The sequence below is a fragment of the Dendropsophus ebraccatus genome, chromosome 11, assembly GCF_027789765.1.
Source record: "Dendropsophus ebraccatus isolate aDenEbr1 chromosome 11, aDenEbr1.pat, whole genome shotgun sequence".
Classification (NCBI taxonomy): domain Eukaryota; kingdom Metazoa; phylum Chordata; class Amphibia; order Anura; family Hylidae; genus Dendropsophus; species Dendropsophus ebraccatus.
Window position 1 is genome coordinate 24,492,546 of NC_091464.1, and position 13,657 is coordinate 24,506,202.

The following is a 13,657-nucleotide window of genomic DNA, read 5'->3' on the forward strand; positions in this document are numbered from 1 at the left end:
CATCACCGATGACAATGATAACCATCGAGAGCATCTTTATTGACATTACTGATGACATCACTGATGACATCATCGATGACATCACTGATGACATCGAGTAGTGATGACATCACTGATGACATCGAGTAGTGATGACATCACTGATGACATCGAGTAGTGATGACATCACTGATGACATCGAGTAGTGATGACATCAATGACATATAGACAGTCGATTACATAAATGACGACATCACCTATGACATAACTGACGACATAATAGATATCATCACGGCTGACCTAATCAATGATATCATTAAAGACATCATCAATGACATCACTGATGATAATTATTAACAATGATAACTTTATCGACAACATCATTGTTGACATCACTGATGACATCAATCACATCATTGAGTAGTGATGACATCAGTGATGACCTAATCAATTACATCAATAACATGACCGATGACAATTATTGACAATGATAACTTTATCGACAGCATCTTTATTGACATCACTGATGACATCAGTGATGACATCAGTGATGACATCGAGTAGTGATGACTTCACTAATTAACAATGATAACTATCGACAACATCTTTGTTGACATCACTTATGACATCATTGATGACATCACTTATGACATCATTGATGACATCATCAAGTAGTGATATCACTGATGACATTTTCAATGACAATCAATTACATCGACGATGGCATCTATGAAATCATTGATGACATCACTGAGTAGTTATGACATCACTGATTACATTATAGATGAAGTAATCGAGTCGTGATTACATCATCAATGACGTCATCAATTACATAACCACTGCAACGCACCGCGGGAATGCAGTGACGTCACCAAGATGGTGGCGCCCACCGGAACAGAGGATCGGGTAAAGTATTAGATACAGACTGCAAAGATAGTCTGTATCTTTATAGTTAGATTTAGGGCCCTATTCCACCGGACGATTATAGTTTGCATAATCGTTAACGATCGCTATTGCGAAAGACCTGAAAACGTTCACTCATTCCATGGAACGATAATCGTTACTTATGATCGTAATTGCGATAGTTTTTCTCCGCTATTTATTAGCTATTGCGTTCGTATCTACCGCAAACGACCGAACGATGTCTTATTCAATGCGAACGAGCTACGATAAAAATAGGTCCAGGTCTTATAAAGCGATCAACGATTTCTGGTTTGGTCGTTAATCGATAACTGCATTTCAACCGAACGATTATCGTTTAGATTCGAACGATTTAACAATAATGTGAACGATAATCGTCCGGTGGAATAGGGCCCTTAGGGACTCTTATAGAGACACATTAGAGACAGTACATAGATAGGTAATAGGTTCTCTTTAAATACATGTTCTGACATGAGAATTATAAAGAACGTAATAGTAGCCATATTACACAAAGCAAAATAATTTTATTACAAAAAAAAAAAGTTATTGTGCGCCATCAATGCTGAACAAAGCAAACATTTTCAACAACTCCAAATGGTGATTTTTAGAGGTTTCTAAAGTTGACATTATCACTAGCAAAATGAGCAGAGTTCCAGCTCGCACAGAGCAGCAACATAAGTGGAAGCACACTGAATTGCAGCCATTAGTCTACAATGGGGTTAAATCTTCCTGGTGACCAGATGAATTAGTTGAAGTGGATGGCTTTATCAGTCATCCATACACCTAATAGTTCTCTATATTTTCTTTGTTCTCTCCATCCCTTTGCTTTAGCTGATTGATTTCATTCTCCAGCTGTACAATGGCACGTTCAATCTCATAGTTCTTGCTCACCAGGGACACCCACCTAAATGGAGGAAAGTCAAATAAGTAAAACACTGCAACCTGGATTTGGAATAGCAATGAACCTAAACGCCTAGTGAACTGAAAGCTTTTCATCACGAACCTCCCTCTTAAGAAAGGAGTAAATCAGAGAGGTCTGATTGACCAGCAGGATCGGACAGGCTGAAAGGGGCATTAGGTAAAATCTGTCTGCAGCTCCACTAAAATAGAGGCTGGTTATCATAAAAGGACACTCGACCAACAGGATCTCTCCCCATAAAGATGCATTTTATTGCTCTAAATAATTTCAGGTTTGAAGGGGTACTCCGGCGAAAATCTTTTTGTTTCAAATCAACTGGTTATAGAAAGTTATATAGATTTGTAATTTACTATCAAAAATCTAAAGTCCTGCCGGAAGTGATGTTTCCCTTTTAGCCTGACACTGTGCCCTCTGCTGCCACCTCTGCCTGTAAGAGGAACTGTCTAGAGCAATAGCAAATCCCCATAGAAAACCTCTCCTGCTCTGGACAGTTCCCGTCAAGGACAGAGGTGGCAGCAGAGAGCACTGTGTCAGACTAGAAAGGAAACTTGCAGGACATACAGCAGATGAAAAGTACTGGAAGACTGGAAGGAAGTTAAAAATCTATATAACTTTGACTAGTTTATTTGAAAGAATTCCCCCCCATCCACCCACCCACCCTTTAAGCCCTTTATGAACAAGCTAATTGATGCCCAGGTCAAATTAATGCAATGTTCCTTTCTAAGAGGCATAGTCCTTTTATTTTTCCACCTACAGGGCTGGTTGGGGGTGTCATTTTTTACAGCATGAACTCTACTTTTTTATTATCATATTGGTGTAAAAGAAAGATTGATTGCTTTTTTTTAAATTTTTTTCTGATATATAATTTTTTAAAAAAATCAGCAATCCTGGTGGGGGATTTTTCCCCGTTTACCGTGCAGGAACAATGTTATATTTTAATAGATCAAACAATTCTGCAGGCTACGATATAATGTGTATACTTTTCTTTTTAAATTGGCAAGGAGGTATAATTAATCTTTCTTGGGGGTTTAGAAGGGTTTTAAAAATACTTTTAAAACTTTTTTTTCCTTTATTCACTTTAAAACATGCAATTAATAGCTTGCATATACTGATCTATGCTATGCCATAGCATAAATCAGTGTTATCGGCAATCTGTGCAAAGAGCCTGCCTGAGAGCAGGCTCTATGCTCTGTCCTGTCGGATGGCTGATCTGACAGGACAGAGGTAAGTGGCTTACCCTCGCTTGCCCTGTCACGGGCTACCTTAAATGCCACGATCACGGTTAATGACAGCCAGCTGTGAGATCGCAGCTGCCTGTCTATAACTGATGTGTGCAGGGCCGCTCTCACTACAGCGGTCCCACACACACACATCAAACCCTTCTGTCAGATATGTAAATATACGTTCCTGCTGCACGGGGTATGTGCAGCAGGAACATATGTATGTATTGCTGACATGAAGGGGTTAAAAATGTGTAGCATTTAACAGGAGCCAGGTAAGATTATAAACTGATTTAATTTCAAGAATTTAATTTATAAAACAGATTTAATCAGCATATCTACTGGCATACTACACGTTTCTTCCTCCATTCAAAAAAATAAATTACAATTTTTACAGTAACATGCTTCACATAATACATGCATAAGAAAAAAAAAACTTACGTTGACTCCATTTCTCTCAGTTTGGCTCCAGATGTAAGCTGTGAGTTTTTCCTCTGCCAATTTAAGTCCTGAATACGTTTTCTTAAAGCAAAATGGACGTGAATGATGTAACATGTAATATAAAGGGGCATCACAGAATTCCTCCAGAATCACTTATTCAAACAATTTCCTTAAATGATGGCACTAATTGAGAGTTCTGTATTATTAGGTATAGACAGATTACAGGTTACCTAAGAGTTCTAGTGGAGCTTTTTCCAGGTATGATAGTAAAGTTATTGTTTTTGTGTTCCTTATTGCCTTTGTTTGAAACAGTTTAAGGGCAACATGTACATGGAGATTGTATATCCTCCCTGTGTTTAGATAAGCATTTTACAGGTAGTCTGGTTTTCTCCCAAACTCCAATAAAACATAATGAAATTAATTTAGTTTAGAAGCCAGACCAAGTCCCAGTAGAGACAGGGACCAATAATGGTCATGACAATATCAATGCAGGGCTACAGAACAGGCTGGTACCATATCAATGAATAAAAAAAAATAAAAAAGTAAATCTACACTAGTTGTGGCAAATATTTAACATTAACAGTGATTTGCATGCAAATACCAATTCATAAAAGTAAATAGGTTAAAAAAAAAAAAAAAAACATCCCCACCCAGCTTTAAAGTGATACTGCCCCCCCCTTCTGCTTAATGACTTCTCTACACAGCTGTACAGCCTAAATTCTGCAGTTTTCATAACTTACTTTATAATAGATTTCTTTGTGCAGTGAAAAATGCTTTTTATCGTTGGTGGATTTTACGACCTGGATCGGGCTTCACAGCCACAGCACCTCTTTGCCCCGCCCATATAGGCGCACCGTAAACCCTACCTTCTGTGGCGTAGTCAGCGGAGGGAGAGGCACTACAGCACTGATGTGGGCGGGCACCACATCGGCAGCAAATTATACAGTCAGGTATGAAAACAGAATTGAGGCTTTACAGCTGTGTAGACAAGTCCTCAGAATGAGGGTGACAGTGTCCCTTTAACTTGCTGTTAGTCTGTCATTTGCAGAGTATTTGGAGGATAGTGGCTTAAAACTTTATTTTGGTGAGAATAGCATATACTCACCTTAACTTCTGAAGATCCTTCTGTGCAGATTCGATCATACGAACTAGATTTCTAGGAGACAGAGGGGGAGGGATTAAGATTTAATTTAAAGAACATTCTACTGCTACATTTTCATCATCATCATAGTAACTTACTCATTATAGACTCTCCAGGCGTTACAGCCATGCTGAGACATGATTTCCAGATTCTCTATACGAACAGCCTGATGTTCCAGCTGGGCCATTGAATTGTTGACACACTCCTGCCATGCAGTGATATCATTCCTCTGGCCAGAAGAAGGAGCAGGTAATTCATACCTGAACAAAATAAAAAGACATTGAAACTAACTATATAAAAACTTTGGTAGAGGGCAGCGTCATGTTCTGTAACCTCTGTGGATTATGGAGTGTGAGAATGAGGCCTAAAGGGAAGAATATAATCTGCCAGTTTTAATATTCACTCTATTTCAAGCGCTAGACACAGCATAAAATCCACAGGTTTGGGTGCAGATATTATGCAGGAAAACCTCACTGCTTGCCTGCTGTCAATTACCATATAGCTGCGGATTTCCTTGTGTGAAACAAAGCCTACTAAGAGGTTAAGAAATCCCTTTTTATTACAAACTGCTTTATTATGTACAAAAATAAACAAAATGTTGCTACCACATACATCAAAACATCAAATGGTAAAACTGTCAAAATACATTATATATATATATATATATATATATATATATATATATATATATATATATATATATATATATACACACACACACAAAATGAGTATCAGTCTTAGGCTGGGTTCACACTACTTTTTTGCAATCAATTTTTTTCCATCCGTTGGATGGAAAAAACATCAGGAGCTTAGGAAAGCCTCTGGCTCTTATTACAATATAATAATTTTTCTACATTATAGAATCACAGATATATGGAATACACCATGAAGGACATTTACTGAGGAGTCTAGTGTGCGTAACTGATTTATTAACATGTGGCCGAGTAAAAAGTCGCAAAAAAAATTGCAGAAAAATTGCACCAGCATATTCACTTGGTACTGACTAGATGTAGGCCTGCACCAGTTTGTGTGACTTTTTAAAAAGTTGCAAATGATAAATTGGGCGCTAATCCCAGAATATGCAAATTAAAAAAAGTCGCATCTTAAAAAATATTTGCACGTCAAACGCTGACCCATAAATAGAAAAATGGGCGAAAAAGCTATAAAAATAGACACAAAGCCCCTGATAAGCAATAGACACAAAGCCCCCTCCCCCCAACGTGTCTTCCTGACCCAACAGCTATATAACAGTAGTTTAGTTTGGACTGTAAATTGTAGCTGACAGATTCCCTTTAAGGGTTGGTTCATACTGAGTGATTCTCGCGGATAACGCCCACGGAATTGGGGCTGTCTATCCGAGCGCCTTTCCGCCGGCTCTATAGAAACCATTCTATGGGCCGGCGTATTCCGCTATCCGCCGAAAGAAGTGACAGATAAATCTTAAGAGTGCATACAACTTACCTCTTCATGCTGAGAAGTTCAAGTGGCTGGCGTGCGGCTAGTCTCTCAAACTCATTTCTCATTATTTCTGTCTACAAAGACAAAACTTATTATTAATAACAAACCCCACAGGACCTTACCTACAAGTCTATAGACCCTAGCGACAATTGGAACCGCGTGAATCATTTTAAGGCTGGGTTCACACTACGTATATTTCAGTCAGTATTGTGGTCCTCATATTGCAACCAAAACCAGGAGTGGATTAAAAACACAAAGGATCTGTTCACACAATGGTGAAACTGAGTGGATGGCCGCCATATAACAGTAAATAACGGCCATTATTTCAATATAACAGCCGTTGTTTTAAAATAACAGCAAATATTTGCCATTATATGGCGGCCATCCACTCAATTTCAACATTGTGTGAACAGAGCCTTTGTGTTTTTAATCCACTCCTGGTTTTGGTTGCAATATGAGGACCACAATACTGACTGAAATATACATAGTGTGAACCCAGCCTAAAAGGGATACTAACAGCAAGTTAGGAGGTATCTACCCTGCTGTTATGTCCCCATAGCACACACAGAGCTAAGGAAGGTGGGAAGTTTCTAACCTTCATGCTCATTTTGGGAAATCCCGATTTTTATTCCTGATCCATATGCTGTTTGGTGCAATGGGGGTGGGAATAGCACCACACCCCATCTAATGAATATGCGGGCAGCGCTCTGCAGGGACATCACTCCGGCACTTATCACTGCAGAGCACCGGATCATTAGGATGGGCGTGCAAGCAGATCAGTGCCCTGAGGGAAGTAGTGCCACCCCCCAGTGCTAAACTACATTATTTGCATATGGAATAAAATTAAGATTTGCAGAGCTGATAATCAAGGTAAGAAAATTATCTTCCTCCTCAGCACTCTGTACGCTATGGGAACGCAACAGCAGGTCAGACTTTTACAAAGCTGTTAGTTGCTAATCAGTGGGTGCTATACAAAATAAATTCTAAAGGACGAGTATGATATTTGCTGTCTGACCAATCAAAATACATCAAACACATTATAGCGGATGTAGAAAACAACAAATGGGGGGCATGCACAGCCAAAACAATTAATAAGGTTGGGTGCTAACAATAGGCATATAGAAAACCTATATACCAGAAGAAGCAAAGAAAGGTATATGCCATATGGTAAGTAAGCACACCACAAGTCATAAAGTAAACTCAAAAATAACAGTACTTTATTCCACAGGTACAAAAAAGAGATATAAATAATACTTATAGATCCAAAAAGATTAAAAACACTTAAAAAGCACACCAAACATGGAGACACCACGTAAGGTGTCATCCACCTTGACACCCCGTACAAGGATTATAATGTGTCCTGTTCAAAATAAAGAAGGTAAATAACCTTTCAAAAGTGAAAAAATATATATATATTGCCATAAAAAATAGAATATCAAAACTAATACAAGCAACAATAAGATGAATAGGCAGATAATACAGTGATACCCAAACAATAGATAGTTACCACCTAACCAAGAAATGAACAGTGACACAACGGGGTGTCAATAGGAAGAGCCCCACGCGTTCCGTCCGCACTACCGGACTTCCTACATTATAGCGGATGTATCATTAGGTAAATTCAGTCAGTGCTGGGATCCCAGTGGCACAGCCCTTTTGTAAAAACACTGCCTGGTTCCCGCACTTGGTGTCATTCTCTTGTGATGCACCGGCTGGGTTGTATGCATTGGAGTTGGGCCCAGAGCCCCCCAGTGTGACAATATCCCCTCCCCTATGGGACGTGCCTCCATTAGAATCAACAGGGCTGCATTACAGAGGGGGGGGGGGGGGGGGGGGGGGGAACATTGTCACACTGTGGGGCTCTTAGCCCACCTCAGATCCACGAGAAGAACACTACAGGAACCAGGTGGCATTTTGAAAAAGACTGTGCCACCTGGATCCCAGCACCGACCGGGCAATGTTAAAAATGGTACGTGGCATTTCCCTATAAAACTCGAGAAAAAAAAAATGCAGTGTTTCCAACACCAAAATTGACATAATTGCATTTAAAATGGGTGAAATGTGTGAATTTTCAGCAATTTTTTTCCCCCAACAAATTTACCCTCCAGTAAAAAACAAAAACAAAAACATTAGGTTATAACATGTTATAGGGAAACCAACAGCGAGTTATGTTCCCATAGTGCACAGGCACTGAGAAGGTAATTATTTCTTACTTTCATCCTCAGCAACCTTATCTATAATTGCTTAATTAATATGTAAATTAGGTGGATTGGAGAACTAGGGCAGGACTACAGCCCCCAGTGCACCAATCCCCCCATGCCCACACCTTCTTTTAAATATTCATCCAGCACTCTGCAATAATGAGCGGCCCAAGTGCGGTGCACAGAACAGACTCAATTACATATAAAACAACCAAATTAATGACAGCGGCGCTGAGGATGATGAAAATTACCTTGACCCAGGGGCGTAGCTAGGGGTTCAACCTAGGGGGGGCGAGTGAGGCTGAGTGGGCCCCCAACCAACATTACCCATAGGGAACCCCAGCAGGTGACAAGGATTTTTTTGAATAATAAAGGGTATATTCTTCTACATTTTTTATAGTGAATAAGGATAAAGAGCTGTGTAAGAGGCTTCTACATCTGGAATATAGAACCACAAAAAAAGTAAAAGTGCTTAAGATTAGAAAAATATAGCTGCCTTCTTCCACAGACAGCACCACTCTTGTCCTCAGTTTGATTCTCCTGGTGGCTGCAACCTGTGGGTGACAACCATCAGCCCTGAAGTTCCAGCAATACATCTGTCTACAGCGGCAGGTATCGGAGGATTGTACTACAACTCCCAGCATACCCTGAGGGCTGCAGACTGTCAACCTGAAGCCCCCCTTCCTCGACCAAGTGCATGCTACTGGTATATATATATATATATATATGGTATTACCAATAATACCAGTATACAAGGGGGAAATATTATCGCCACAACCACTACCATCACCACCATATTGTTACTGACTAATTCCTCCATACTAAATCCAATAAAACACAGTACCAGATTACAAGTAACAAATAACACCACTACTTACTGACCAACACCACCACATACTGACTAATACCACCAGATACTGACTAATACCAGCACATACTGACTTACCCCACCGCTGCTACTGAATAATCCACTGTACACAGACCAATAACACCTCTTCCAGTCATTTAGCGGTAGCCCCAGCTCTACACAGGTTCTATACACCATATACATTACAGTGCAGATATATTTAGTGACTCACAGGGGACGTCTTCTCTGAACGGAGTTCTTCCCTTTTTATCTTCTTCTCCATCTGTCCTGGGCCATTATGAGGACTTCTCCGAGCCATGAATCCACAGAATCTGCCATACAGACATATTAGGCTCCACACTCTTATCATCCTCATCTCTCTACACACTGCACATCTGTATTGGCAGCTTTACACCCTTGTTTAGTGGGTAGGCTGACTCTTATAGATGTCCCCCCCCTGTATTACCCCCTTATAGATGGCTCCCCCTGTATCCCCCCCCCCTTATAGATGGCTCCCATCCCCTGTATTCCCCCCTTATAGATGGCTCCCCTCCCCTGTATTCCCCCCTTATAGATGGCGCCCCTCCCCTGTATTCCCCCCTTATAGATGGCGCCCCTCCCCTGTATTCCCCCCTTATAGATGGCGCCCCTCCCCTGTATTCCCCCCCTTATAGATGGCTCCCCCCCTGTATCCCCCCTTATAGATGGCTCCCCCCCCTGTATCCCCCCTTATAGATGGCTCCCCCCCCTGTATCCCCCCCTTATAGATGGCTCCCCCCCCTGTAGATGCCCCCTCCCCTGTATCCCCCCCTTATAGATGGCTCCCCCCCCCTGTATCCCCCCCTTATAGATGGCTCCCCTCCCCTGTATCCCCCCCTTATAGATGGCTCCCCTCCCCTGTATTCCCCCCTTATAGATGGCTCCCCTCCCCTGTATTCCCCCCTTATAGTTTGCCCCCTGCACAGCAGATTAAAAAAAAAAAAAAAAAAAAAAAAAACACACAACTCACCTAACAAGCGTTCCCCCGTCGCTGCTGTCCTCTCTTCTTCTGCCCCCGGTTGATGCGTCGCTCCCTGGGGGATTCCCGGGCAGCGCACACACCCGGGCCGGGACTTCCGGTACAGGAAGTCCCAGCGACGCGCACTAAGGTTCCTGATACGTGTGCTCCCTGGGAGCGACGCATCAGACAGGGGCAAGATTGCCTCTTGCGGCCGCAAGCAAGACCGTGTTTGCGGTCGCAAGAGAGGCATAAAGGAGGGGGTGGGCGCTGCAGTTCGGGGGGCGTGCGCCGATGCGGAGCGCAGCCTCTTGTGACTGGAGGCATAACGCTGCCTCCGGCCACAAGAATGATTGACACAGCCAGGAGCCAATGGCAATCACATCCTGGCCCAGTCGGAACTGTATGAGCTCATTAGGAGTGCGAGCGCATACAGTTCCGGCCACTACTGACGTGTTAATGCTGTCTGCAAAAGCAATAGCTTTTGCAGACAGCATTAACTGTCTGAGACCTCTTTGGGCCCCTGCCTGAGTGGGCCCGGGAGCGACCGCCCCCTTGCCCCCACCAAATTTCGCTACTGCCTTGGCCCTATGGAAACATAACAGCGGGTAAGAATCTTCTAATCTGGTTAGTTTCCCTTAATGGTGCTTTTACACAGAGAGAGATATACTTGACAGATTTTTTTTAAGCCAAAGCCAGGAATAGATTTGAACAGAGGAGAAATCTCAGTTTTTCCTTTATGACCTGTTCTCTGTATAATATATATATATATATATATATATATATATATATGTGACCTTTTGAGTAATAGGTGATTGGAATTGTGTGTTTGCATTTAAACTAAAAGTACCCTTTGGATTTTTTTTTTTTTATATATGGATTCTACTGTAAGCTATGCATGTGTTTTGTCCATGTGTAGCAGCATTTCATTAGCAAAACTATTTGTGAGGTGGTGCCCACGTGTATATGTATAGCATGGGTCTCCAAACTGCGGCCCTCCAGCTGTTGCAAAACTACATTTCCCATCATGCCTGGACAGCCAAATCCAAAGCTTTAGCTGCCCAGGCATGATGGGAGTTGTAGTTTCACAACAGCTAGAGGGGCGCAGTTTGGAGACCCATGATGTATAGCTATTGTGGCATATGAATATCATAGAGAGATGTTCCATGCTTAGGATTTAGCTCTGAACCATGACAGACAGATGTTCTGTAAGTTATTAGAATGCATACTGTGTAATACTAAATTTCTCCTGCCCTGGTTAATACAAGGAAATTCCCAGCTAGCTGTCATGTAACCCAACAAAATTGTCCAGATCCTAGCAGGCTGGTGTCCTTCAATACGACAATTTTATTATTCATGTTTAATGGATCATCCTAAATTTCATCTTCAGCCGCAACAATCTGGTTGATCTGGAGAATAGTTTTGTTTGCGCTGATTTTTTTCACCGCCACTTACTTCAGCCTTGGAAAGCAGATATGACCCAATATACAGTCTCCAAGCATAGAAAGACCTTATAGACGGAACTGCTGAAGCAGTAGTACTGGTCTACAGCCATACCTCAAATGCACTGTAGTCTGGTGTAGGTAAATAACTCAAGTAATTTTTGGTTGGGCGATATCGTCTGGTTTCCTCTTCCACCAGTGCAGCTGCCTAAAAATGGAGGGGGGGGGGGGGATGGATAAGAGATCAGAATATATAATTATTATTAATAATAATAATAATAAATAAAAAAAAGCTTCTATTAGACAAAAGTTTTCAGACATGTGCCTATGAGGCAACATAGTAACAGGTCTGCTACATCTACTATATAATAAAATCTTCTGCCACTTTCTAATATACTTAGTATTTCAATTCCTTCCTATTTTTTAGGTCTCTGTAGTAAGGTCAGCTGGAAGTGAGCCTATTACTGAGCTTTTTTCAATTGTATGCAGTCCAGGGAATCCCCAGCCACTTGGTTACAATATGTAGGTAAAGTCAACCACACTAGTGCCTATATTGTTAAAGGGAAACTATCAGCTGGTTAGAAGTATCTAATTATTATTATGTTTATTATTAGGAACGGGCACTCCTATAAATGAACATTCATCTGATAGTCAGCTGGTGTAGGCGGCCGTGCAGGACCTGTCACATGATGCCCATAGGACTACAATAGTGGCCGGGCAGTTTCCATTGTCTTCTCCATCATTTGTAAAGGAATAGTGTCACATACTGTGTTTTTTTATCCAGCATTTTTGGCAGATCCTGCAAAGGAGTCAGATACAAAGGACTCCCCATCAGTGGACCTGTGTGGCATCACAAGTCACAGGATGAAGCCGTGCACAGAGGTGAAAGGTCATAGCAGCCATCACACTGGGGTTAGGCTGCAGATTATATAGTGTAGGGGTCCATACACCCCCATAACCTTATGGCAGACACAGGAGAAGCAGTCTGGCCTCCATTCTGCTGCTACAGGTTGAGGTTTATTGATTAGAATAGTCAGAGGAGATACACAGCACAGCAGGGGCTCCTAGGGAAGAATAAACCGGGGATCTATATACTGCCAGTATATACTCCTGTGCTGCGCTATGTACAGTACTGCTAGGACCTCTGTAGTAAACATATGGTGACCTGCCTGTCTATGCAGCATATATGACTATATTACTGTACTGCTAGGACCTGTGTAGTAACATTATATGGTGACCTGCCTGTCTATGCAGCGTATAGGACTATATTACTGTACTGCTAGGACCTGCCTGTCTATGCAGCGCATAGGACTATATTACTGTACTGCTAGGACCTGTGTAGTAACATTATATGGTGACCTGCCTGTCTATGCAGCTTATATGACTATATTACTGTACTGCTAGGACCTGTGTAGTAACATTATATGGCGACCTGCCTGTCTATGCAGAGTATAGGACTATATTACTGTACTGCTAGGACCTGCCTGTCTATGCAGCGTATAGGACTATATTACTGTACTGCTAGGACCTGTGTAGTAACAGAGGGTGACCTGCCTGTCTATGCAGCGTGTATGACTGTAATACAGTAAATGTATAGTAACTGAGGTGGATACCGCTGCACACGTAGAAGCTGCACCCCTAGTGCCCGCACACTGCACTCACCGCCTCGCGCACTCCAGGAGCATCGTATCCCTGGTCAAAATACGGTAACGCGTCCACCACCACGTCTCCTGCCACAAAACTGGTGCCCGCCATCTTCAAGCCTGGCAAAAGACGTAGGTGCGCATGCGCTGATGACGTACTAGCTCTGTTGTGATAGGTCACGGCAGCGTGACGAGCGCTGAGGCACCACGTGACTTAAGGGCGGTCATCTGCTTCACGTGAACTGTGTCAGGGGGACGGGAACCTTACTGTCCATAGTAACCGATACTACTGCCCATAGTAACCGATGCTGCCCATAGTAACCGATGCTGCCCATAGTAACCGATGCTGCCCATAGTAACCGATGCTGCCCATAGTAACCGATACTGCCCATAGTAACCGATACTGCCCATAGTAACCGATGCTGCCCATAGTAACCGATGCTGCCCA

General features: G+C 42.1%; 1 protein-coding gene across 1 annotated transcript; it reads right to left on the bottom strand.

The window, feature by feature from the left end:
- Window positions 1-1,648: 1,648 nt before the first annotated feature.
- On the bottom strand, window positions 1,649-13,382 carry BCAS2 (BCAS2 pre-mRNA processing factor). Its single transcript, XM_069945063.1, has 7 exons — window positions 13,229-13,382; window positions 11,682-11,774; window positions 6,083-6,153; window positions 4,720-4,881; window positions 4,586-4,636; window positions 3,481-3,561; window positions 1,649-1,804 (listed from the first exon to the last, which is right to left on the bottom strand). Exons 1-7 carry the CDS (start codon window positions 13,319-13,321, stop codon window positions 1,684-1,686), a joined length of 672 nt encoding a protein of 223 aa, XP_069801164.1. The 5' UTR covers window positions 13,322-13,382; the 3' UTR covers window positions 1,649-1,683.
- Between the last annotated feature and the right edge of the window lie 275 nt (window positions 13,383-13,657).

Excerpts from the sequence above, each read along its gene's own strand:
- BCAS2 (XM_069945063.1), bottom strand. The coding sequence starts at position 13,321 with ATGGCGGGCACCAGTTTTGTGGCAGGAGACGTGGTGGTGGACGCGTTA. Across the intron at positions 4,882-6,082 it reads GAACTTCTCAGCATGAAGAG|GTATGAATTACCTGCTCCTT; the intron begins GTAAGTTGTATG and ends TATTTTGTTCAG. Across the intron at positions 4,637-4,719 it reads GCCTGGAGAGTCTATAATGA|AAATCTAGTTCGTATGATCG; the intron begins GTAAGTTACTAT and ends TCTGTCTCCTAG.